This window comes from Rutidosis leptorrhynchoides, chromosome 4 (genome assembly GCF_046630445.1).
Source record: "Rutidosis leptorrhynchoides isolate AG116_Rl617_1_P2 chromosome 4, CSIRO_AGI_Rlap_v1, whole genome shotgun sequence".
Classification (NCBI taxonomy): Eukaryota; Viridiplantae; Streptophyta; class Magnoliopsida; order Asterales; family Asteraceae; genus Rutidosis; species Rutidosis leptorrhynchoides.
In genome coordinates, this window is record NC_092336.1 from 588,791,017 (window position 1) to 588,817,618 (window position 26,602).

General features: G+C 34.6%; 1 protein-coding gene across 1 annotated transcript; it reads left to right on the forward strand.

The window, feature by feature from the left end:
* The first annotated feature begins 5,661 nt into the window (after positions 1–5,661).
* Positions 5,662–23,791, forward strand: LOC139842903 (uncharacterized). The gene is made up of 3 exons (XM_071833001.1): positions 5,662–5,802; positions 5,908–6,680; positions 23,629–23,791. The coding sequence occupies exons 1-3, from the start codon at positions 5,662–5,664 to the stop codon at positions 23,789–23,791; spliced, it is 1,077 nt and encodes a 358-aa protein (XP_071689102.1).
* The last annotated feature ends 2,811 nt before the right edge of the window (positions 23,792–26,602 follow it).

A 26,602-nucleotide genomic window follows, 5' to 3' on the forward strand; every position in this document is an offset into this window, starting at 1 on the left:
GCTTATCATGTTGGAAAGGTTTAATTTATGTAAATATTAATCTTATAAGTATAGAATGATCGAAAAAGTGCGGGTCGTTACACTGGTTCTCTACAACAACCTGCTCTGATACCAATCTTTGACACCCCCAAATAGGGCCTGGGGTATTTGTGTCTAATTATATCAAATCACAGTTGTATAAACGAGAACGACTCTACATGAGACGTTTTGTTGAGTTTTGCAGCAGAAGATAAATATGTCTTTAATTGATATGATATGTAATGAAGACTCCAAGCATAGCAAGCAATCATCATCAAAGCAGTAGATATACAGCGGAAGCAATATTTAAGTACCTGAGAATAAACATGCTTAAAAAGTCAACACGAGGTTGAGTGAGTTCATAGGTTTGTCATAAATAATGATTTCAGTAATAGTGTTAGACCACAAGATTTAGTTTGTAAAGTAGATCTCGCAAGATCCAAAAGTTGATCTCCCGCAGGATCAAAAAGTTATGTCAGTGCGTGATATTTAGACTAAACGTTGTTTGCCCCGTGACAAGTTGTTTTGTCCTTGTCGTTTAATTTCATTATCAAGTAATACAAGACTTAGTCAAATGTATTAGGGACGTTACTCCCGATAGGCCTATCCCCAATAATTAAGAATACCGCAGCAATTAAAAATATCACTGTAGGGACTTAGTCGGACATAGCCGGGTATAGCATAGTTTTAACAGTTGGTACTGATATTTAGACTAGACTTTCAAGTTTACCCCGTACAAGTTATCGTTTATACTTGTCGGTTGGGGACTTGCTGGTCATAGCCCAACATATCACAGTTTAATAGTTGGTACTGATATTTAGACTAGACTTTCAAGTTTTCCCCGTACAAGTTATCGTTTATACTTGTCGATTGGGGACTTGCTGGTCATAGCCCAACATATCACAGTTTAATAGTTAATACGTGTAAAATAGTTATAAAAGTTGCGCATGTATTCTCAGCCCAAAAATATATAAAAAGGGAGCAGATGAACTCACATTAAATAGCAGTTGAAGTATTCCACGCAAGAAGGAAAGTAAAGCAAGTAAGTGATCTGGATATCAACCTTGAGGTATAACGTTTGATTAGGTAATGTCTAACTTGACATATAGCAACTATATTGACAGTGACGGTTTCCGAGAAAAGTTCCTATTTCTCAAAAGTTTCTATTTTTGGAAACCTACTATTTATGAAAAACTTCCACTTATAGTAAACTTCTAGTTTAAGAATGTTCGGGTTATAATTCTTAACAAAGATGTTGTACAATCTCGCCCAAACTTCGTCGCTAACATGCAAGTCACTCGAATGATCTATTGTTACCGAGCGGCCCAGGATCTCTTGACCAGAATCTAAGTCTTGGCATTCGAGATCCACAAGCGTCCCATAATGGTAACAAGGATCACCCTAGGCCACAAGTAGCGGTGATGTTTGTAGTCTTTGTACGCTATCTTTAATTATAACCTTCACGTTAGGTGCGTATATACATATATATATTCATTAATTCGATTTTAATTATAACTCCTATATATTAATTCATAAAAATACTTTTATAATTTTTAGTAACATATATTACTAATTATAACATGTTATTTATTTTAATTTTAATTGCATATAATTTATAACATTATTTACATGTTTCGGTAAAAAAAATAATAAACCGAAGTAAATAGTAAAAAGTAAAAAGTAAAAAGTAAGAAAAGAATACTTACTAGTAGTAATTCTTTAAAGAGAGAATGAGAGAAATTTTGGTGTGAGTTTGAATGAGAAATGAGGGGTATTTATACTTGAAAAAATTAGGTAAAAAGAATAAAATAATTAAAAGAAAAAGAAATATTTTAATTTTTAATGGGATTTTAAAATTCAAAAGTATTAAATGTTAGGTCATGGGATAATGCACAAAATAAAATAATAAAAGTAGTTTTCCATTATAATTTTTAATTAAAAAGTAATTTATTTATTTAAAAAAAATCATTTATTTTAAGGATTTTTTATATATATTTTTTAAAATAAACAAATTGATTTACTATTTTTCAAGAATATTTGTCAATATTTTTTTTATTCATAATAACAATACTGATAATAAAGATATTAATTATTGATATCTTATTTAAAAAGGATATTAATAATAATAATATTAATATATCAAATTAATGCGTAATTATTTACAAATAATTGTTCGTGAATCGTCGGAATTAGTCGAGGTTAAATGAAATCATATAAAGATTTTTGTTTAAATTTTGCCGAAAATTTACGGGTTGTCACAGAAAATGAGTGTTAAAAAAAGAAAGAGAGAAAAAAGATAAATTAAATTATTTAAATAAAGTGATAAAAAGACTAAAATACCCTCACATGTATGACACATGCTTCAGGTTAACGTGGGAAAGAGACTACAACTAGACGAAAGGATGACTAATGTTATTTTTTGAAAGTAAAGTGACGACCCTAGTAAAAAAAGTTTAAGGACGAAACTAGGAATTTAAGTACAAATTCAAATACGACCTAAGTAATTTTGTTGATTATTATGCGTAATATCAATTCGAAGTAAGTTAATGTTTTCTATGTTTAAACACCTAACAATTTCCATATTTTGTTAATTGTATGGCAATGCAACTACATTGTCAAATGTATTGTACATTTATACATGTGGGGATCACAAGTAATTTTGGTGATAACAAGATAAAGGGTGCGCGCTTCGCAGCTGAAAATTGTCAACGATTACTTTGTCGGCGATTCATTATAAACATAATCTACATAGTAAAGTGTTTAACGGTTACACACATATCAACAGTTTGAGTTGTAATTAAAAACATAAAAACATGTCATTCCGTTTTTTTTTTGTTTTTTTTTCTTTTCCAAACACTACTATATGAGATTTCTACTATGCTAAAGTAGACTTCGATTTTGGGTTACTATTTGGTTATGAACAGTTGTCAAAATGGATCTCAACCAATGGGAGAGCTCCATTTAATTGTGTCAGTATAGAGTGGGGAATGTAGTTGCAATATTTAATATCCTTTTTACCATCGAATCGAATCGAATATTACATTCAGTTAGTTATGCTATTTATTTATATCCCTAAAATAGAATAACCAATTTTATTCATGATTTACTTCTTAAAAAAATTAAATTATCGTATTAGTGTCATCTACTCATCTCATTATCTTCTATTGAGATTATTTTTTACCAGTATGGATCTATGACATAGTTCTTAGCATTTCAATCATTTTAGTGTTACTTCAGTATATGATTATGACGAACACTCGAGGTATTTTTCATATATCTTTAAATCTTTATTAGTTTATGTTTATTTATATTTATTATTTATGACCGTATTTTACAGTTTTATTTTATTATAAATTATAATTACGCTAAAATTGAGATCCAATCTACCATATGTGTGGGCTCCAGTATTAGTCGGCAATCCGCTCCTCGGATCTTCTTCCTACACGTGCCAAGCATAACTTTATCTAAACACCAAAAAAGAATGACGAGTACTTTATATATATATATATATATATATATATATATATATATATATATATATATATATATATATATATATATATATGGACAGGATCAATGGGAAGTAACCAATCGGGGGGAAGCGGGGGGAAGCAAATTTTTTTTTTTTTCGTTTTTTTTTTCGGCATCAAGATCACACGAAAATATGAACATTTAGAAGAGACATTTCGTGATGAATGTTACTATTTAGGCGGGAAAACGATCGACAAAAATAACATTCAAGATAATATTGTTCGTGAAGAATATGAACGTTTTTTTTTTCCATGTTTTGTGAAGTAAAATTTAGCCCGATTTAGAGTTTAGGGTTTAGGGTTTAGGGTTTAGGGTTTGGTGTTTTGGGTTTATGGAGAACACCAAACCCTAAACTCTAAACCCTAAACTCTAAACCGTTCATGTTAAAAACTCAATCTAAATCCTAAATCTAAACCCTAAATCTAAACCCTAAACCCTAAATTTCTAAACCCTAATATCTAAACCCTATAAACCCTAATATCTAAAACCTAATATCTAAACTCCAATAGCTAAAACCTCAAAATACGCTCGAAAAACACGATAATTGTTATATATTACTTCTTCGAGCGTTTTCCCGCCAAAATAAAAACATTTATCACAAAGTGTCTCTACTAAATGTTCATATTTTCATCTCATCTATAATGTTCGTGAACAAAGTTTTTTCAAAAAACGAAAAAAAAAGTTTTTGCTTCTCCCCGAATGGTTACTTCCCTCTTGATCCTACCACTATATATATATATATATATATATATATATATATATATATATATATATATATATATATATATATATATATATATATATATATGCTGATGATGTACAAAATAAAAAACGTGCAATCCATTACACACAGAGAGAGAGAGAGAGAGACACACACACATATAACTTGGGCTTTAGATTCCGCTCGTTGCACGGGTATGTAAAAAACCTTACAATAACCGTAACAAATTATATTATTCAAGTATGTAAATAGCGAAAAGAAAAAAAACGTTAGAGTCCGTGCGTTCAGTGGCGGAAATAGGTAGGGACAAATGGGGGCATCCGCCCTAGTCGATTTGCAATTTTTAGTGTAAAAAATTTGAGTTTTTCGATTTTGCCCTCGGAAATGGAATCAATAGCTTGCCCGAACAGGACCCTAGCTTTATTGCGAGCTAATGATACGCATAATGATCCGTCTCAAAATAGGCAAGCATCTCGGCAAAAACTATACCCGGCACTACGCGTCCCGGATTGCCAACTCCTTTTCTCGTCATCCGTCTAACGTCTTCCCGGATATTCCATCATGACGGACAAATGGCAAAGCTAAGAACCTGGATGACATACATGCAACCGGTGCCACACAACCGGTCGAGATAATCATAACCAGGCACCGCAAAACCAGTCATCATAATCATGACCGTGAAGAAACACTTGGCAAGTGTTTAGGCGAGACCCACTCGGCTAGACTGAGAGCACCGTGATGCTTTAACCGAAATTAACTCACCGATACCACCGTCTCGGTCTTCCAAACCGACATGAAGGAACTCCCGGGACAAGCACGTTGTCCCGGAACAGAACGCATTGTCACGAAGTAGGCACCCTGTCCCGGAATGACCACTTGGTCACGGAACAAGCATGCAAGCAAGTTGCATGCCACGTCAGCCCGCAAATCTAGGGAAGTTCGTTAGGATCTGTTATTCCTCATGAAAGGGACGGGTGCCACGTCACCCCTCGGGATTGGCAAAGTTTGTTACAACCATGAAAGAGACATGTGCCACGTCATCATTCCCTCTATAACATCTATAAATACACGAGTGAAATCATTCATTTGGACAACACTGGATGCATAAACGTTACTCTGCCAAAATCAATGGCGACAACGTCACTCCAGTCGTTAACTTAATTCCGATCTGTGCTCCGATCACCATCCGAGTTAATCCACACTAAGATATTAACTTATTCGATTCCGGTCGAATAAGGTTAATTCACTTGATTGTTTTACATCCTTGGAATCCAGATTCCAAATCGGGGTTTGCACAATTATTGGAGTTAAAACAATCAACCTACTCTTTTTCCCAAATTAAGCACTCAAACCCGAAATCTATTTACACTGAACGATTTTGGTTTGATCAAATGGCGCTATCTAAAGGTACGAAATTAATCACAACTAACCAAGACGAGCTTGAAAACGAAGAAGCAAGCATACGCAACACTAGTGACACCGATGTTCATATGATTCATTCGTGGGTCGCGGGACAGAGACGAAAATCAGGGGTGTTAGATGAATGAAAACACGAACCCATCATTTTCCCCTCATTATTTAACATCAACCCATCTTCAGACCCTGTTATCATATGAGCACATATCTCCAATTGCCAGATCGGGCGAATATACACGGACACTGGTGCGGGAGCTGAGGTCATGTTCGAACATTGTTTTCTGCAGCTACCAGAAAACTTCAGACGAAAAAAGAAGGCAGCAACTTCGCCACTACCAGGATTCAATTGCACTGCAACTTGGCCGGTGGGGTCCATAACCCTGGAGGTGGTTTTGGTAACATTACCCTTTCAAAGTGCAGCAGACATAGAATTCTCTATTGTCAAAACAGACTCACGGTATAACGTCATCTTGGGACGTAATGCCTTGCAGAAGTTTGGCGCGATTACCTCCACAGTCCATGGTATGCTGAAATTCCCGACTCCAGCCGGAATCGCTACAATCCGGACACAAGAAATGGAACCAATTGAATGCATGCAAATATTCAACGGAGCAAGTGATATCGTAGTCCATGACGACGGTTATGTATCCCCAAATCCCAAGCATCCGGACCAACGGATACAGATTGGTACTACTTTGAGCACAAATGCAAGGGATACGCTCTGCAAACTCCTAGCAGCAAGTATTGACGTCTTTGCCTGGGTACCATCGGACATGACGGGTGTCCCACGCGACATAGCCCAACATCGGCTAAACGTAAACCCGAATATCACACCAGTCGTCCAGAAGAAAAGGGCAATGGCGTTAGAACGAAGTGAATTCCTGGATAACGAAGTACAACGACTAGTCGATGCCGGCATAATGAAAAAAGTAAAATATCAAACATGGGTAGCGAACCCCGTGATGGTAAAGAAGGCAGACGGATCTTGGCGCATGTGTGTCGATGATAATGCTAAAAACGAACATATATTTCATAGCATTATTCCTCAAGAAAGACAAGCTTTTAGTTGCAATTGTTCTATTTACAAGTGATATTCGTTTAAATAATAAAAGGTGAAGACAAAAGACAGATTCGACGAATTGAAGACGCAAACGACCAAAAAGCTCAAAAGTACAAAAGACAATCAAAGAGGTTCCAATTATTGATAAGAAACGTCTCGAAATTACAAGAGTACAAGATTCAAAACGCAAAGTACAAGATATTAAATTGTACGCAAGGACGTTCAAAAATCCGGAACCGGGACCAGAGTCAACTCTTAACGCTCGACGCAACGGACTAAAAATTACAAGTCTACTATGCACAAGAATATAATATAATATATAAATAATTATATTAATTATTTATATTTTATATTTATATATAAAATCCGTCGGCAAGAAAGACTCCAAATTGGTGTGAGCTGTATTTTCAATCTCCGCGACTCGCGGAGTTTGAAGGCCAAAATTGCCGCGAGTCGCTGAGCCCCCAGTTTTGAAACTCCCTATAAAGCAAACCGAATTCTGATCATTTTCATCATCTTTTTCTTCTTCTTCTCATACGTAAATTATATATATATATTTATAATTTATATTTTAATTTTAATTATAATTCTAATAATAAGGGTATGTTAGCGAATGTTGTAAGGGTGTAAGTCGAAATTCTGTCCGTGTAACGCTACGCTATTTTTAATCATTGTAAGTTATGTTCAACCTTTTTACATTAATGTCTCGTAGCTAAGTTATTATTATGCTTATTTAAAACGAAGTAATCATGATGTTGGGCTAATTACTAAAATTGGGTAATTGAGCTTTGTACCATAATTGGGGTTTGGACAAAAGAACGACACTTGTGGAAATTAGACTATGGGCTATTAATGGGCTTTATATTTGTTTAACTAAATGATAGTTTGTTAATGTTAATATAAAGATTTACAATTGGGCGTCCCTATAAATTACCATATACACTCAATCGGACACGATGGGCGGGGTATTTATATGTACGAATAATCGTTCATTTAACCGGACACGGAAATGGATTAATAGTTAATAAACTTGTTGAAACAGGGGTGAATTACATTCAAGGGTAATTGGTGTAATTGTTAACAAAGTAGTAAAACCTTGGTTTACACGCAGTCGATAACCTGGTGTATTCATTAAACAAAGTATTAAAACCTTGTTACAATTCGAATCCCCAATTAGTTGGAATATTTAACTTCGGGTATAAGAATAATTTGACGAGGACACTCGCACTTTATATTTATGACTGATGGACTGTTATGGACAAAAACCAGACGGACATATTAAATAATCCAGGACAAAGGACAATTAACCCATGGGCATAAAACTAAAATCAACACGTCAAACATCATGATTACGGAAGTTTAAATAAGCATAATTCTTTTATTTCATATTTAATTTCCTTTATTTTATATTTAATTGCACTTCTAATTATCGCACTTTTATTTATTGTTATTTAATTGCACTTTTAATTATCGTTCTTTTTAATTATCGCAAGTTTATTTTATCGCACTTTTATTATTCGCAATTTCATTATCGTTATTTATTTTACGCTTTAAATTAAGTCTTGTATTTATTTTTAATATTTTACATTAGGTTTTAACTGCGACTAAAGTTTTAAAATCGACAAACCGGTCATTAAACGGTAAAAACCCCCCTTTATAATAATAATATTACTTATATATATATTTGTATTTTTATAAAAGTAAACTAATATAGCGTTGAGCTTTGTTTAAAAAAGATTCCCTGTGGAACGAACCGGACTTACTAAAAACTACACTACTGTACGATTAGGTACACTGCCTATAAGTGTTGTAGCAAGGTTTAAGTATATCCATTCTATAAATAAATAAATATCTTGTGTAAAATTGTATCGTATTTAATAGTATTTCCTGCAAAAATTCAAAACTATTTTATATACACCCCGCTGCACATCAAGTATTTTTGGCGCCGCTGCCTGGGAACTCTCTTAAAAGCCGGAAGCGCAACACTAATATAAAAAAAAAAATTTAGTTAACTTTTATTAAAATTCGTTTTTGTAAAAATACGTTTTAATTATTCGAAAATATAAAAAGAAAAACAAAAATTTATGTATTTTTAGGAGTTTGATAAATATAAGTTTTATTTTGTAAAAATATGAGTTTTATTTAATTTATTTTATAAATATATTTTATAAATATAAAAAACCGAAAAAAAAAACGCGTAAATTAAAACTGCTCCAGAGTTGAATTTCTGAACCCCGCGACTCGCGGGGTTTGATGCAATAAATACCGCGACTCGCGGAGATTTTCTGACAGGCGACAAAACCCTAATTCAGCATTAATTACGGATAATTATTAATTATTATTATTATTTAACCCTAATTATTATTATTATTATTAGTTTTATTTTAACTTTTACTTTTTAATTAATTTGTATTTTTAGTTTAATTAATTTATTTAAATTGTAAAATTAATAGTTTTATTAAATAAATAATATAAAAATAATATTTTTATAAAAATTGTACTTTTTACAACTTTTTGTATATTTTTATATTTTGTCCCTTTTTAATCGTTGTAGCATAATATTTGTATTTTTAGCTCATATTTAGTTTTAAACTTAGTTTTTGCCATAGTCATTTTTACTCCTAGATTTTTAGGCTTTGCCGTAGAATTTCTTAAGTGCTTTTTCTTTAGACTAAGATTTAGGTACTTTAGAATTTTGCGACGCCTTTTTAAGTTTTAGTTTCTTTTTAAGTTATTTTCATTTGGGATTTAGTTTTCCTGTAAGCTTTAATATTTTTAGACACCTTTTACTATGTACCAATTATCATTCCAATTAGTAATCTCAATTTGCGATTATAATTTTAAGTTAGTTGTAGTAATAAGGTTAGGTTAGTCAAGTATTTTTAAGTTTTATAAGTTTCTTTTATTTTTTTTCGTCACCTTTTATTTTTTCAACCATTTTTCTTTTTCGACCTTTTTCGACGAACTCTTTTTTTTTCTTATTTCTCGCTATTCTAGTTTTTAGGATATAGATTTTTATTCTACTTCTTATCTAAATTTCTTAAAATTACGAAAATTTATTTTAAGTGGTTAAATTAATAGACATCAAAATTTTCTGGTTCGTAGTAATAGTTGGATTTGTACGTGGACCGGGTTATTGGAGCCAAACAGTCCTCAATTATATTGAGACCAAACGAATTCTGCCCCTCTGCTGCATCTTTTGGCTATTAGAAACGTGGGCAAAATCAGAAAAGTCTATTGATTGGATAACTTATTATAATTTTTCTTTCCTTTTTAAAACTAATAGGATATTCAGTGAATGCACCGAGCAAGACGTTCACCACCTTTTGTACGTTCACCACCTGTAACTAGATCAAGACATTTAGCAAATATTACCGCCATTGATTTCTCTTTAGAATCGTCATCCAGTCAACCAAGTACTTCAGTTCAAATTTCCGATAATCCATTTTTTGAACCCAACCTCACAATTGAGAATCCGGAGAATATTCAGGAACGGTTCGTAGATCCTGAACCACTAAACTTTCCCCCGGAACCACCAATCATTCAAACAGAGATTGTTGAGGAACGAACCATTAAATCAGAATCATCTAGTGATACCGATTCAACAAATTCAATTATGGAGAATCTGGAACCTCTAAGTATGGAAGACCGAATGAGAGCTAAACGCACTGGCCAAGGTCACGCAATTACTCATCCAGACATTAATGCGCCAGATTATGAAATCAAAGGACAAATTCTACACATGGTGACTAATCAATGCCAATTTAGTGGTGCGCCGAAGGAAGATCCAAATGAACATCTACGTACCTTTAATAGGATCTGCACACTATTTAAAATCCGAGAAGTGGAGGATGAACAGATATATCTCATGTTATTTCCCTGGACTTTAAAGGGAGAAGCCAAAGATTGGTTGGAATCGTTACCTGAAGGGGCGATTGATACATGGGACGTTTTAGTTGACAAATTTCTTAAACAATTCTTTCCTGCATCTAAAGCCGTAAGACTTCAAGCAGAAATTGTTACGTTCACACAAAAACCGAATGAAACTCTATATGAGGCGTGGACAAGATATGGGAAGTTGTTAAGAGGATGTCCGCAACATGGTTTAGACACCTGTCAAATAGTACAAATATTCTACCAAGGATGCGACATCACTACAAGAAAAGACATAGATATAGCAGCTGGTGGTTCTATTATGAAGAAAACCGAAACTGATGCTTACAAAATTATTGATAACACTGCTTCCCACTCACATGAGTGGCACCAAGAAAAAGATATCGTTAGATCATCTAAAGCAGCTAGAGCCGATTCTAGCCATGACTTAGATTCCATTTCCGCAAAGATAGATGCTGTGGAGAGACGAATGGAAAAGATGACTAAAGATATTCACTCAATACGAATTAGTTGTGAGCAGTGTGGAGGACCACATTTGACAAAAGATTGTCTCAGTATTGAATTAACAATGGAACAAAGAGAGAATATTTCATACATAAACCAAAGGCCTGGAAATAATTATCAGAATAATTATCAACCGCCAAGACCGATTTACAATCAAAACCAGAATTATAACAGAAATATTCCATACAACAACCAACAAGGTCCTAGCAATCAACAAGTATCCAATAATACTTACAATCAGCAAAGACCTAATTTTCAAAACAAACCACCACAACAAACCGATGATAAAAAGCCAAATTTAGAAGATATGATGACAAAGCTAGTTGAAACTCAAACACAATTTTTCACATCTCAAAAACAAACCAATGAACAAAATGCTCAAGCATTTAGAAATCAACAAGCTTCTATTCAAAATCTGGAACAAGAAGTGAGTAACCTAGCAAGGTTAATAGGTGAAAGAAAACCGAAAAGTCTACCTAGTGATACAAATGCTAACCCCCGGAATGAAACAGCGAAAGCCATTACCACAAGAAGTGGTATAACACTTAAACCACCTGAAATACCTGTAACTTCTGATGAAGCTATTCCTACTCCACAAGAACCACAACCTGATCAAGATAAGGAAAAAGAACCGGTAGTTGAAAAGGTTAATGAAGATAACACAGTTAAGGATAAACCTTATGTTAAACCATACCAACCACCACTTCCTTACCCGAGTAAAATGAAGAAAGAGAAACTTGAAGCCGAGCAATCCAAATTCTTGGATATGTTTAAACAGATAAATGTAAATCTTCCTTTCATTGATGTGATTTCAGGAATGCCTAGATATGCTAAATTCTTGAAAGATCTAATCTCAAATAGAAAGAAAATGGAAGAACTCTCGGCTGTTACTATGAATGCTAATTGTTCAGCAGTGCTGTTGAATAAGATACCAGAAAAACTATCTGATCCAGGAAGTTTCACAATTCCATATTTTCTGGGTAGTCTTAGTTCAATAGAAGCATTGGCAGACTTAGGTGCTAGTATAAATCTAATGCCGTATTCACTATACGCTAAACTAGACCTTGGAGAATTGAAACCAACAAGAATAAGCATACAACTAGCCGATAGATCAATAAAATATCCTAGAGGGATAATGGAGAACATGCTAGTTAAAGTTGGTACTTTAGTATTTCCAGTAGATTTTGTTGTTTTGGACATGGAAGAAGATTCTCAAGTTCCTCTCATATTAGGAAGACCATTCTTAAACACGGCTAAAGCAATGATAGACGTGTTTGGTAAGAAACTGACCCTAAGTATAGAGGACGAGAGTGTTACCTTTTCAGTTGATAGAGCAATGCAACAACCACAATCTGCAGATGATACATGTTATTATATTCAAACTATAGATGCACATGCAGAATTATTAGAAGAATTTCCAGAATTACAAGGAACAGGAGAATGTTCTTTAGGAGAAGGTAATGAACCAATTGATGAAGCTGAAATATTAGCTACACTTATAGCTAATGGATATGAACCAACAATAGAAGAAATTCAAATGCTAAAAGAAGAAGACAGATATCGATACAAATCATCGATAGAAGAACCTCCGAAATTAGAGTTAAAGCCACTTCCAAACCATTTGGAATACGCTTATTTACATGGTGAATCTGAATTACCTGTAATAATATCGTCTTCTCTTACTGAAAATGAGAAATCACAACTCATTTCTGTGTTGAAAGCCCATAAACCAGCCATTGCATGGAAGATTCATGATATTAAAGGAATAAGTCCTTCGTATTGCACACATAAAATCCTTATGGAAGAAGGTCATAAAACATATGTGCAACGCCAACGAAGACTAAATCCTAATATGCAAGATGTAGTTAAGAAAGAGATTATTAAACTGCTAGATGCAGGTTTGATATATCCAATTTCTGATAGTCCATGGGTAAGCCCAGTTCAATGCGTGCCTAAGAAGGGTGGCATGACTGTCATCACAAATGAAAAAAATGAGCTTATTCCTACTAGGACTGTAACAGGATGGCGTGTGTGTATTGATTATAGAAAATTAAATGACGCCACCAGAAAAGATCACTTTCCCTTACCTTTCATAGATCAAATGTTGGAAAGATTAGCCGGAAATAGTTACTATTGTTTTCTAGATGGATTTTCCGGATATTTTCAAATTCCAATAGCACCCGAAGATCAAGAGAAAACCACATTCACGTGCCCTTATGGTACTTTTGCTTACAAACGCATGCCATTTGGACTTTGCAACGCCCCTGCAACCTTTCAAAGGTGTTTGATGGCGATTTTTCATGACATGATAGAAGAATGCATGGAAGTATTCATGGATGACTTTTCAGTCTTCGGTGATACATTTGAATCATGTCTAGTTAATCTGGAACGAATGCTAATTAGATGCGAACAATCAAATCTAGTTCTTAATTGGGAGAAATGCCATTTCATGGTTAAAGAAGGCATCGTTCTTGGTCATAAAATTTCAAAAGAAGGAATTGAAGTGGATAGAGCTAAAGTAGATGTAATTGCTAAACTTCCACATCCCACCAATGTTAGAGGAGTTAGGAGTTTTCTAGGGCATGCCGGTTTTTACCGACGTTTCATAAAAGATTTTTCTAAAATTGCCACTCCTATGAATAAACTCCTAGAAAAGGATGCTCCATTCATCTTTTCAGATGAGTGTATCAAATCTTTTAATATTCTTAAAGAGAAACTCACTAATGCACCGATCATGATAACACCAAATTGGAATCTACCATTTGAACTAATGTGCGATGCAAGTGATTTTGCAATGGGAGCCGTTTTAGGACAAAGGATTGAAAAACGATTTCAACCTATATATTATGCTAGTAAGACATTACAAGGAGCACAAACGAACTATACAACTACTGAAAAAGAACTCCTTGCTATTGTCTTTGCTTTTGACAAATTTCGATCATATCTCGTTCTAGCAAAAACGGTGGTCTATACCGACCATTCTGCTCTTAGATACCTATTTTCAAAACAAGATGCTAAACCAAGATTAATCCGTTGGATCTTACTCTTACAAGAGTTTGATATTGAAATCCGAGATAAAAGAGGAGCAGAAAATCTCGCCGCTGATCATCTTTCTCGTCTTGAAAATCCCGAATTAGAAGTTCTAAATGAATCGGCCATACAAGACAACTTTCCTGATGAATATCTATTGAAGATAGATTATAAAGAAATCCCATGGTTTGCAGACTATGCAAACTACTTAGTTTGTGGATTCCTTGAAAAAGGATTATCGTACCAAAGACGAAAGAAATTCTTCAGTGATATAAAACACTATTTCTGGGAAGATCCACATCTGTTCAAAAGTTGTCCCGATGGAATAATACGCCGATGTGTATTTGGAGATGAAGCTAGTAAAATTTTAAACCATTGTCACACAGGACCAACAGGAGGGCATTATAGGCCTCAACTAACAGCTAGAAAAGTTTATGAAGCTGGATTCTATTGGCCTACAATTTACAAAGACGCACACCTTCTTTGCAAATCCTGTGATGCTTGTCAAAGGGCCGGAAAAATAAGTCAACGTGATGAAATGCCACAAAATGTCATCCAAGTATGTGAAGTATTTGACATTTGGGGTATTGACTTTATGGGTCCATTTCCAAAAATCTCATAATAATCTATATATACTCGTAGCCATTGATTATGTATCTAAATGGGCGGAAGCACAAGCTCTCCCAACTAACGATGCACGAGTTGTAGTCAATTTTTTAAAACGTCTTTTTGCAAGGTTTGGAACACCGAAAGCTTTAATAAGTGATCGGGGTACTCATTTCTGTAATAATCAACTTGAGAAAGTTCTTAAAAGATATGGAGTAACTCATAAAATCTCCACCGCATATCATCCACAAACAAGTGGACAATTTGAAAATACCAACCGAGCTTTAAAACGTATTCTAGAGAAAACCGTAGGATCAAATCCGAAGGAATGGTCCATTAAATTGGAGGATGCACTCTGGGCTTTTAGAACAGCCTACAAAACTCCAATTGGAACCACACCTTTTAGACTTGTTTATGGAAAAGCATGTCATCTTCCAGTAGAAATTGAACACAAAGCATTTTGGGCTTTGAAAACATGTAATCTTGATTTACATGAAGCCGGACGTCTACGATTAAGTCAACTAAACGAATTAGAAGAATTAAGACATGAAGCATACGAAAATTCGTTAATCTATAAGGAAAGAACGAAGAAATGACATGATAAAAGAATCAGAAGTTCAAAAGAATTTAAAGAAGGAGACAGAGTTCTTCTTTTCAATTCACGATTCAAGCTATTTCCTGGAAAATTGAAATCAAGATGGTCTGGACCATTCATGGTCAAAAGAGTTTTCCCATACGGAACGATAGAATTAATAAATTCAAATGGGATTGAATTTAAAGTTAATGGTCACAGAGTTAAACATTACATACATGGTCCAATGGAAGTCAACAACGAAGTTAATCACAATTTCGACACAACAGCTAACTAAGTGTGGGGAGAATCAAGTCTTTAAAGGATAATATGTATTTCTGTTAGAGTTAGATTGTCTGTTTTCGTGTAGTTCTCGAAAATGAAACCCGAATGGTCTTTACCTAGCAGACCCTAAAGAACTAGTCTTCTCCCCCCATTCTGAATTTTTTATTTTTTTAGGTTTTTACAAAATGAAGACTGCCTGTGAACTAAACCATGGTCTAATGCTACACGCTTTGATCACTAAAAGAAATAATGACATACTACCAAGTGAAATAGTATCAGTAATCAGAGAAAGAATGGACGGAGTTAGAAAAGAATCCAGATGCGAAGATAATAAGTTACAATTTGGTAAAGGAAAATCAAAATCCGCAGCGAAAAGAAGAGCACGACACCTAGAAAGATGTCACAAATGCGGAAAATGGTCACATGGAGGTAAATGTTCAAATAATCAAACCTATTCAAATACCGAATTTGTTACTTTATGCAGAGACGGACCGTTCATATGTTTAGAAGAAAAGACACTGAATGCTCGAGGTTATGCCTATGTAGCCATGGAAAACCAATTAAACCGACTATCTTATGAATGGGATAGATCATATAACTAAGAAATCTATTTCACAGGTATGTTTGTACAGTTTTTATTTTTATTTTTTATTTTTAACCTTTTGATAATAAACGCTAATTTGTTCGCTAAAAAGTATTAAATTGGTATTGAATAAAATTAGGTTTGGCGACCGAAATTATTGATATCATTCAAAAATTTATTACATCACTGCGAAATTTAACGTTTATTCTTAAGGTATAAATATCTTTAATCAATCAACCCAAAATATTTCAAAAATTCGTCATGAGTTAAATTAGGTTTTGGAACCGAAATTACTTTACCGAAAAGAGGGGCGCATATTTTTGATAATATTTGATTGATTAAAGTGGGATAAAAAGACAAAAAGATTTTAAATTTTATTTTTACCATGTTTTTAAAATTAATATTTAAATCTTAAATTAATATTGTAAACTTTGTAAAAACAATATTTTTAAAATTGTAAAATATTTGAAAAATTAATATAAGTTTGGTATGAATTTATAATATGAATTTTTAAATTAAGTTTGGTGTGAATTTTTAATTTTTAAAAAATGAATTTTTAATTTTATGCATTTCAAATTTTTAAGTTTGGTGTGAATTTTTAATATTAATTTTGAATTTTATATTTAAGTTGTGTGAATTTAAAAACAAAAATTTACTTTATCTCATTAAGTTAAAATATGATTTTTAAAATTCGTCGTAAGTTGAAGACTAGGTCTTTGAACCGAAATTGCTTTACCCGAGGGAGGGACGAGAACTTTTATTATCATTATTTTTAATCTTATTGAATTAACGTATGCCAAAAACATTAAAAAACCCAAAAATCTTAGCTTTTAAAACAATCGCTACAAAAAGACAAATTTTAAAATTTTGTCGAGGGACGGACTTGGACATCGATCCGAAACGACCTCGTCCTAAATAACAAGGGAAACAAAATTTTAAAATTAAGTACTTAATTGTTTTATAAGTTAATGATTATATAAAAAAAAAAAAATATCAAACTCCGCTACTCGCGGAGTTTGAAGGGTTATTCACCGCGAGTCGCGGAGGGGTCGAAAAATCAGAAAAAAAATATAAACACCCGAACTGATCAGTCCACACCCTCAAAACCGAAAAACACAGCGAAAAAAGACTCCGAAAATACACCAAAAACACCCCCAAAATCACAATTTTTAACCGTTAATCACCAAATCTTTTACTAAAATCATGTTGAGAAGGATGCTATCTAGGAATTACTCAAGAAAAACGGTAAATTTCTACACCTAAACACCATTTAATCCGAAATTTGGTGTTCTTGAGCAATTTTTTTCCCCCAATTTGATTTTGATGCTTTTTAGTGTAATTAGGCTTAAATTATTTATGTATTATGCTTGTATAACCTAGATTGATGCTGTTTAACATGATTAGAAGCCTTAAACTTCAAATTTTGAGTAATCTAGGGTTTGTGTTCTTGAGCAAATTTGGGGCTTTTTGATATAAACAGGTTATGGCCGATTTTTGTCATGAATTGTTGCTAAATTAAGTAGTGTAACATGTCTAGGTAGTTAAATGATCCAAACTTTGAGCCTAAACATGATTTTGAGAATTAAAGTGGACTTTTTCAAGTCTAAAATTCATGAACTTGATTTTTGAAAGATAATGCCATTTGAGACTTGTTTAATTGCTAGTAATGATTATTTTGACATGTTATTTGAGTTGAATGATTATGAACTTGGCGAACATTTTCGTATATGCTTATTTGAAAAAGTGTAGATTTGATGAAAATATGAAAATAAGCTTAAGTTTGATATAAATTGATAATGTCATTGTAATTATTTTGATTGATGATTTTGCTGACACTAATGCATATTTGTATGCACAAAATTTGTGTTTGATGTGTTTTGCAGACTGAAAGGGGTGAATCTTCATCCCAAGCCCGCAATGCTCCTGCTGAGAATGTGAAACAACAGGAGGTGGATAACTACTACAAGCAGGATATACCTCATCCAGTCATGACCTTTTCTGATATGCACTTGGAAGAGTTGCACCTGAACCTGAGATTTGACAGACTTTGGATATATTATCCAAAATATCAAAGGGGTTTGCATACGCTTCATTCTAAGGTTGTTGAGGTACCGAGGGTCATAGAATGAGGACCCTTAGAAGCTGTAGAATTGGCCAGGCCAATTAGGGAATTACTTATACAGAGGTATGGTAATTCTTCTTTTAATGACTGGGTACGTTTATTCACCATGCGTAGACCTGTATATAAAGTATGGTGTGAAGAATTGTTATGTAGTATAGAGTTGAATGATCGGGTAGCTAGTTTAACCGATCGTTCTTTTATTAGATTTTTGTTAGGCGGTTCGATGCGCCACATGTCTTTAATGGACATGGCTCAGGCTTTACGTATATATACGCCTGAGGAGTTAGCATCTGCCGATTGTAGAGGGTTGATACTAAACGGTAGAAAGATAGATGAAAATTTTGATACACACGGTGTGTGGAGTCAAATGACAAGCCATCACCGTTTCAAAGGGGGAAATTACTCTTATTTGGATATAGATAGAGCCGAATTAAGAGTGATACATAGGTTTTTAGCTAATTCGATTACACAAAGGGGTAAGAACAAGGAAAAAGTAAATGAACAGGATTTGTTTTACCATATGTGTATTCGAGACCCACAAAGCGCTGTAAGTATACCGTATTGTGTGGGTTATTATTTATCAGCTATGGTTCGGGGGATGCGACCGCATAGCATAATAGGAGGTGGTATTTTTATTACTTTGATTGGTGAATATCTCGGTGTGGATATAAGTCGGGGGGATTATTAGTAGAAGAACCAGAACCCCGCGATACTATAGGTTTAAATGTATACCATGGTGCGAAAGTTTTGAAGAGGCGAAATAACGCCGCAGTACGATACCATGGTAGACATCCACAGGTGGAGAGAAACCAACAGCAAGGTAATGTAGGAGGGGGGAAAGAGATGCAAGAAATGCAAAGGTTTATAGCTTCTCAGGAATACGAAAATGCTAGACAGAGAGCATTTGAAGATTGGCAAGTTCATCAGAACCAAATCATAGCTCATTGCCAACATATAGGTAGAAACTATATTCCTACACCGAAACCCATCTTCCCTCCCTGGTCTATAGAGATGCAGCCACCATATCCTACGTATGACCCTGCCGAAGCATTCTATAGCACCTATGGTTATGCCTGGAACCCCTATTGGTACCAGTATCATCCCTAGTATACTTAGTTTTATTTATTTTGTAATTTGTAATTATTGATACGTTTAATACTTTTGTTAATATTGTAATAGTTTTTATAATTGTCTAACTTTTATTCTTAGATTTTAATAATTTTTGAATGTGGGGTAATATACCAAACTTCAAAAATATGTATATATGTTTGTAGTTTATCTTATGTACACAACAGGGTAAAACAACGCATTTTCAAAGACTGGCATTAAGTTCAGCAAAAGCAACTAATTTTGACGACAAGATGCAAAATATATGTGAAATAACAACAAGACGGAATGAACAAATGATGTGCACCATTTATCATTCAGCGAACAAACGCCAATATATTTGGAAACTTTGGTAAAAATTTAATCATTCACACAAATCACCCTCAATAATTTAAATTGTTACTGATTTCTTGCAAATGAGGGCATTGCAAGATCTTAAGTGTGGGAAGGGGTTAAATTCTTTCGGATTTTAAAATTTTTATCTTAAACACTTGGTTACCATTAAAAATACTAGTAAAGCAGTAGTTGTATTAGAATATAGTGCTCTCTGATAATAAAGAACAGCCCTAGTCTTATATACTGACTACCCAATTCTAGTAAAATTTTTCAAAATTTTCAATTAAATGAACTCAAAATCATGTTTATACATATTTATGAACGATAAAACTAGGTTTTAACACCGAAATTATTATTACCTCGGAAAGGACATAAATTGAGAAACAAACCAAAATGTTAAAATTCATTTAAAATGGAATAGAGGACGATAAAAAGGAAAATAAAAGCCAAGTGTGGGAAAATCTACCAAGTTATCTTAAACAAATGTCACATATATCTGTAACAAATAACTGAAAATACTTTTGCTTTGGACTAAACTAAACTGTTTTACCCGATAAAAGAAAAGAAAAGATGGATCTACACGATGAATCAATTCCATCATTAAAAGGAAGTAAAGTCTTCCGAAAAAGACACGCGCTTCTTGATTTAGGTCATGAAGTTGTCGTCCAGACTAGCTGTAGGTTGACGAAAAATCTAGAAAAGTCATCACTAAAATCAGCAGGAAATCCACGGACCTCAGCATTAAACAGGGTCGTCAAGTGGTCAGATTTATCCTAACCATGAGAAGGATTTATCTTGTACAATGGGGGGCACCATGCAAATTAGCTAGATAAGACTAATGAATCAGATCCCTAGAAAGGATAATCTCCTTAAAGATTAAAAATCAGCTTTTAAGCCTGATATTACTCAATCCTTGAGATTGACCTTAAAGATTGAGAATTACAAACTCATGGAATTCGATGATATCTAAACTCGAGCTTGAACGAGAAAATATTTTGATCAAAATTACAAACCAATTTGTTTTCTGAAAACCCTATTTTCAATGCGTTCATTACCATTGAACGTAAAATCCTAGGAATTCACCTGGAATTCATTAGGTCACCTGAACCAAATCGGGTGTCAACCGTAAGAACGGTGGTTGCATAGTGGTCAAAGACAGGACCTTGTGCCATACCGAAAAATTATAAGGGTGAGCTTTACTATTGCTCCTACCAAGGATAGTAATTGCGTCCGACACGTTATAGACCATAATTAAAAGCATGTCAGGAGACATTGCCTTAACAGTTGCTTGTTCAACGCTTTCCTTTCAACCGGACGGTAGTTTACCGAAAGGTAATATACGGGACAAGTAAACTGGACGTGTTGCTTTCCAAATACAAGGTTAGCAAGTGGGTGACACAAAACCGCAAGTTTTGAGCTAAAATTTTCAAATCTGAAACCCACCAAACCCACAAAAATATTTTGCAAACACCGGTAAAGGGTTATTCCGGAAAACTTATCTAGGGTAAAAACTAGATTTAATTTTCAAAAGATCAAATGTTTTCATAAAGATCCAATTTCCTTAATGGATCTAAATTTTTATAGTCATGTGGGACTGTAAACCATATCGTTACTACCATTGTTCATACCACCGTATAGAAATCACTGATGTACAAAGTGTGAAGAATAAAGAAGTGATTCTAGTATTTCAAGACGATATTGCTTGAGGACAAGCAACGCTCAAGTGTGGGAATATTTGATAATGCTAAAAACGAACATATATTTCATAGCATTATTCCTCAAGAAAGACAAGCTTTTAGTTGCAATTGTTCTATTTACAAGTGATATTCGTTTAAATAATAAAAGGTGAAGACAAAAGACAGATTCGACGAATTGAAGACGCAAACGACCAAAAAGCTCAAAAGTACAAAAGACAATCAAAGAGGTTCCAATTATTGATAAGAAACGTCTCGAAATTACAAGAGTACAAGATTCAAAACGCAAAGTACAAGATATTAAATTGTACGCAAGGACGTTCAAAAATCCGGAACCGGGACCAGAGTCAACTCTTAACGCTCGACGCAACGGACTAAAAATTACAAGTCTACTATGCACAAGAATATAATATAATATATAAATAATTATATTAATTATTTATATTTTATATTTATATATAAAATCCGTCGGCAAGAAAGACTCCAAATTGGTGTGAGCTGTATTTTCAATCTCCGCGACTCGCGGAGTTTGAAGGCCAAAATTGCCGCGAGTCGCGGAGCCCCCAGTTTTGAAACTCCCTATAAAGCAAACCGAATTCTGATCATTTTCATCATCTTTTTCTTCTTCTTCTCATACGTAAATTATATATATATATTTATAATTTATATTTTAATTTTAATTATAATTCTAATAATAAGGGTATGTTAGCGAATGTTGTAAGGGTGTAAGTCGAAATTCTGTCCGTGTAACGCTACGCTATTTTTAATCATTGTAAGTTATGTTCAACCTTTTTACATTAATGTCTCGTAGCTAAGTTATTATTATGCTTATTTAAAACGAAGTAATCATGATGTTGGGCTAATTACTAAAATTGGGTAATTGGGCTTTGTACCATAATTGGGGTTTGGACAAAAGAACGACACTTGTGGAAATTAGACTATGGGCTATTAATGGGCTTTATATTTGTTTAACTAAATGATAGTTTGTTAATGTTAATATAAAGATTTACAATTGGGCGTCCCTATAAATTACCATATACACTCAATCAGACACGATGGGCGGGGTATTTATATGTACGAATAATCGTTCATTTAACCAGACACAGAAATGGATTAATAGTTAATAAACTTGTTGAAACAGGGGTGAATTACATTCAAGGGTAATTGGTGTAATTGTTAACAAAGTAGTAAAACCTTGGTTTACAAGCAGTCGATAACCTGGTGTATTCATTAAACAAAGTATTAAAACCTTGTTACAATTCGAATCCCCAATTAGTTGGAATATTTAACTTCGGGTATAAGAATAATTTGACGAGGACACTCGCACTTTATATTTATGACTGATGGACTGTTATGGACAAAAACCAGACGGACATATTAAATAATCCAGGACAAAGGACAATTAACCCATGGGCATAAAACTAAAATCAACACGTCAAACATCATGATTACGGAAGTTTAAATAAGCATAATTCTTTTATTTCATATTTAATTTCCTTTATTTTATATTTAATTGCACTTCTAATTATCGCACTTTTATTTATTGTTATTTAATTGCACTTTTAATTATCGTCCTTTTTAATTATCGCAAGTTTATTTTATCGCACTTTTATTATTCGCAATTTCATTATCGTTATTTATTTTACGCTTTAAATTAAGTCTTGTATTTATTTTTAATATTTTACATTAGGTTTTAACTGCGACTAAAGTTTTAAAATCGACAAACCGGTCATTAAACGGTAAAAACCCCCCTTTATAATAATAATATTACTTATATATATATTTGTATTTTTATAAAAGTAAACTAATATAGCGTTGAGCTTTGTTTAAAAAAGATTCCCTGTGGAACGAACCGGACTTACTAAAAACTACACTACTGTACGATTAGGTACACTGCCTATAAGTGTTGTAGCAAGGTTTAAGTATATCCATTCTATAAATAAATAAATATCTTGTGTAAAATTGTATCGTATTTAATAGTATTTCCTGCAAAAATTCAAAACTATTTTATATACACCCCGCTGCACATCAGTCGACTACAAATACATCAACAAAGCATGCCCAAAAGACAATTACCCTCTGCCGGAAATTGACTGGAAAGTTGAGTCTCTCTCAGGTTACCAGTTTCTAAGCTTCCTGGACGCATACAGGGGCTATCAGCAAATCCCTATGGCAGAAATCGACGAAGAAGAAACCGCATTCTTCACGAACAAAGGCATCTTTTGCTATACCAAAATGCCATTCGGGCTAAAGAATGACGGAGCAACATACCAAAAGCTAATCGACAAAGCATTCCAGGGTCAAATTGGGTGAAATATTGAAGCATACGTAGAGGACATCGTCATCAAGAGCAAAACGGAAGAGCAAATGATCCTGGACACCATCGAAACATTCGATTCGCTGGGCAAAATTAATATGAAGCTAAATCCGTCAAAATGTTCTTTCGGAATGGGAGAAGGTCACTTCTTGGGTTTCATGATTACTCCGAGAGGGATCAAGGCAAACCCGAAGAAGATCCAAGCAATCGAGAACATGCAGTCACCAAAGAGCAAAAAGGACGTGCAGAGCTTAAACGGGAAGCTAGCGTCACTCATAAGGTTCCTGTCACGGGCCGTCGACAGGGCTCTCCCTTTTTTCCAAACGTTAAAAGGGTGCCTGAGCAAAAAAGATTTCATATGGACGGATGAAGCCGAGAGAGCCTTCCAGGATATGAAGGCATTCTTAAAAGAGCTACCAGCATTAACGACACCTATACCAGGAGAAACCCTCATGGTATATCTCGCCGCCTCCTCTGAGGCAATTAGCTCAGTTCAACGGAGCAAGTGATATCGTAGTCCATGACGACGGTTATGTATCCCCAAATCCCAAGCATCCGAACCAACGGATACAGATTGGTACTACTTTGAGCACAAATGTAAGGGATACGCTCTGCAAACTCCTAGCAGCAAGTATTGACGTCTTCGCCTGGGAACCATCGGACATGACGGGTGTCCCACGCGACATAGCCCAACATCGGCTAAACGTAAACCCGAATATCACACCAGTCATCCAGAAGAAAAGGGCAATGGCGTTAGAACGAAGTGAATTCCTGGATAACGAAGTACAACGACTAGTCGATGCCGGCATAATGAAAAAAGTAAAATATCAAACATGGGTAGCGAACCCCGTGATGGTAAAGAAGGCAGACGGATCTTGGCGCATGTGTGTCGACAATAAAGACATCAACAAAGCATGCCTAAAAGACAATTACCCTCTGCCGGAAACTGACTGGAAAGTTGAGTCTCTCTCAGGTTACCAGTTTCTAAGCTTCCTGGACGCATACAGGGGCTATCAGCAAATCCCTATGGAAGAAATCGACGAAGAAAAAACCGCATTCTTCACGAACAAAGGCATCTTTTGCTATACCAAAATGCCATTCGGGCTAAAGAATGACGGAGCAACATACCAACAACTAATCGACAAAGCATTCCAGGGTCAAATCAGGCGAAATATTGAAGCATACGTAGACGACATCGTCATCAAGAGCAAAACGGAAGAGCAAATGATCCTGGACACCATCGAAACATTCGATTCGCTGCGCAAAATTAATATGAAGCTAAATCCGTCAAAATGTTCTTTCGGAATGGGAGAAGGTCACTTCTTGGGTTTCATGATCACTCCGAGAGGGATCAAGGCAAACCCGAAGAAGATCCAAGCAATCGAGAACATGCAGTCACCCAAGAGCAAAAAGGACGTGCAAAGCTTAAACGGGAAGCTAGCGTCACTCACAAGGTTCCTGTCCCGGGCCGCCGACAGAGCTTTCCCTTTTTTCCAAACGTTAAAAGGGTGCCTGAGCAAAAAAGATTTCATATGGACGGATGAAGCCGAGAGAGCCTTCCAGGATATGAAGGCATTCTTAAAAGAGCTACCAGCATTAACGGCACCTATACCGGGAGAAACCCTCATGGTATATCTCGCCGCCTCCTCCGAGGCAATTAGCTCAGTTCTAATCACTGATAGAGGCAAGACTCAAATGCCGGTGTACTTTGTAAGCAAAGTGTTGCAAAATGGAGAGGTAAACTACCCAGCCATGGAAAAACTGATTTATGCTTTAGTACACACAGCCAGGCGGCTACGGCGATACTTCCGAGCACATCCGATACAAGTCCTTACGGACCAACCAATCAAACACGTTATGACCAGGCCGGAAATCTCTGGTAGAATGGCAAAATGGGCAATAGAACTCGGAGAACACGAGATCACTTTTCTCCCGAGGCATTCGGTCAAGGGACAAGTCATAGCAGACTTCTTAGTTTTTAGTGCTTCCCTATTATACGTTTCTTTATATATTGCCCTTGTATCTTTCCTTAGCATCCATCTCGATACCCTGTTTCCTTTCCTAAACATGTCATTTATGACTTCTGAATTTCCCGACATTTTCCATGTCACTTATTACGGCCATGTACATAACATTATTGTTATAATACGTACCGCGATGCCTTGGTTTGTGAACCAGAAAACGTTATTCTTAACTCGTGAAGATTCTCTCCGTGTTATCCTTTGTGCGTTGAGAAAACGTTTTAAGTTAAGGATTTTGTAAAACGGAAATTAAGTTTTAAGTCCTTAGATAGTTTTCTAATAAGTAAAATTCTGTAGTTTGATCACATATCCTGACTCTATGAAGTGACCTTGGAGTGGAAGTGTGAATTAGTGAAACATAATGATGCCTGATCAACGTGATTATGTTATGGTAATTCATATAGAAATTCCAATATCATGACATATGGAATAGAAAGTGAATCAAAGAAAATTTCCAAGCCACTTATTCGAAAATCTCAATGTGATTACATGAAGGGTAATCATCATATATGAAGAACTCGTTGTAACCAAACTACCTCATACTTATGAGTACATTGACGTACTACCGATCAAATTACGAGGTTTCGATGTATTTATAATGGATTGTTTAGCCCCATTGAGAGCGAGAATCCTATGCTTCGATAAAACCGTTAGTATTCCTCTAGAGAATGGTGAAACTCTAGTCATTGAAGGTGAAAAGAGTGGTTCCAAACTCAATATCGTTTCATGCATCAAAACCCGCAAGTATCTAATGAAGGGATATCAAGCCATCTTGGCTCATGTTAA

Excerpts from the sequence above, each read along its gene's own strand:
- LOC139842903 (XM_071833001.1), top strand. The coding sequence starts at position 5,662 with ATGGCGCTATCTAAAGGTACGAAATTAATCACAACTAACCAAGACGAG. Across the intron at positions 5,803-5,907 it reads GACAGAGACGAAAATCAGGG|ATCGGGCGAATATACACGGA; the intron begins GTGTTAGATGAA and ends TCCAATTGCCAG. Across the intron at positions 6,681-23,628 it reads GCAGACGGATCTTGGCGCAT|GGGCTATCAGCAAATCCCTA; the intron begins GTGTGTCGATGA and ends GGACGCATACAG.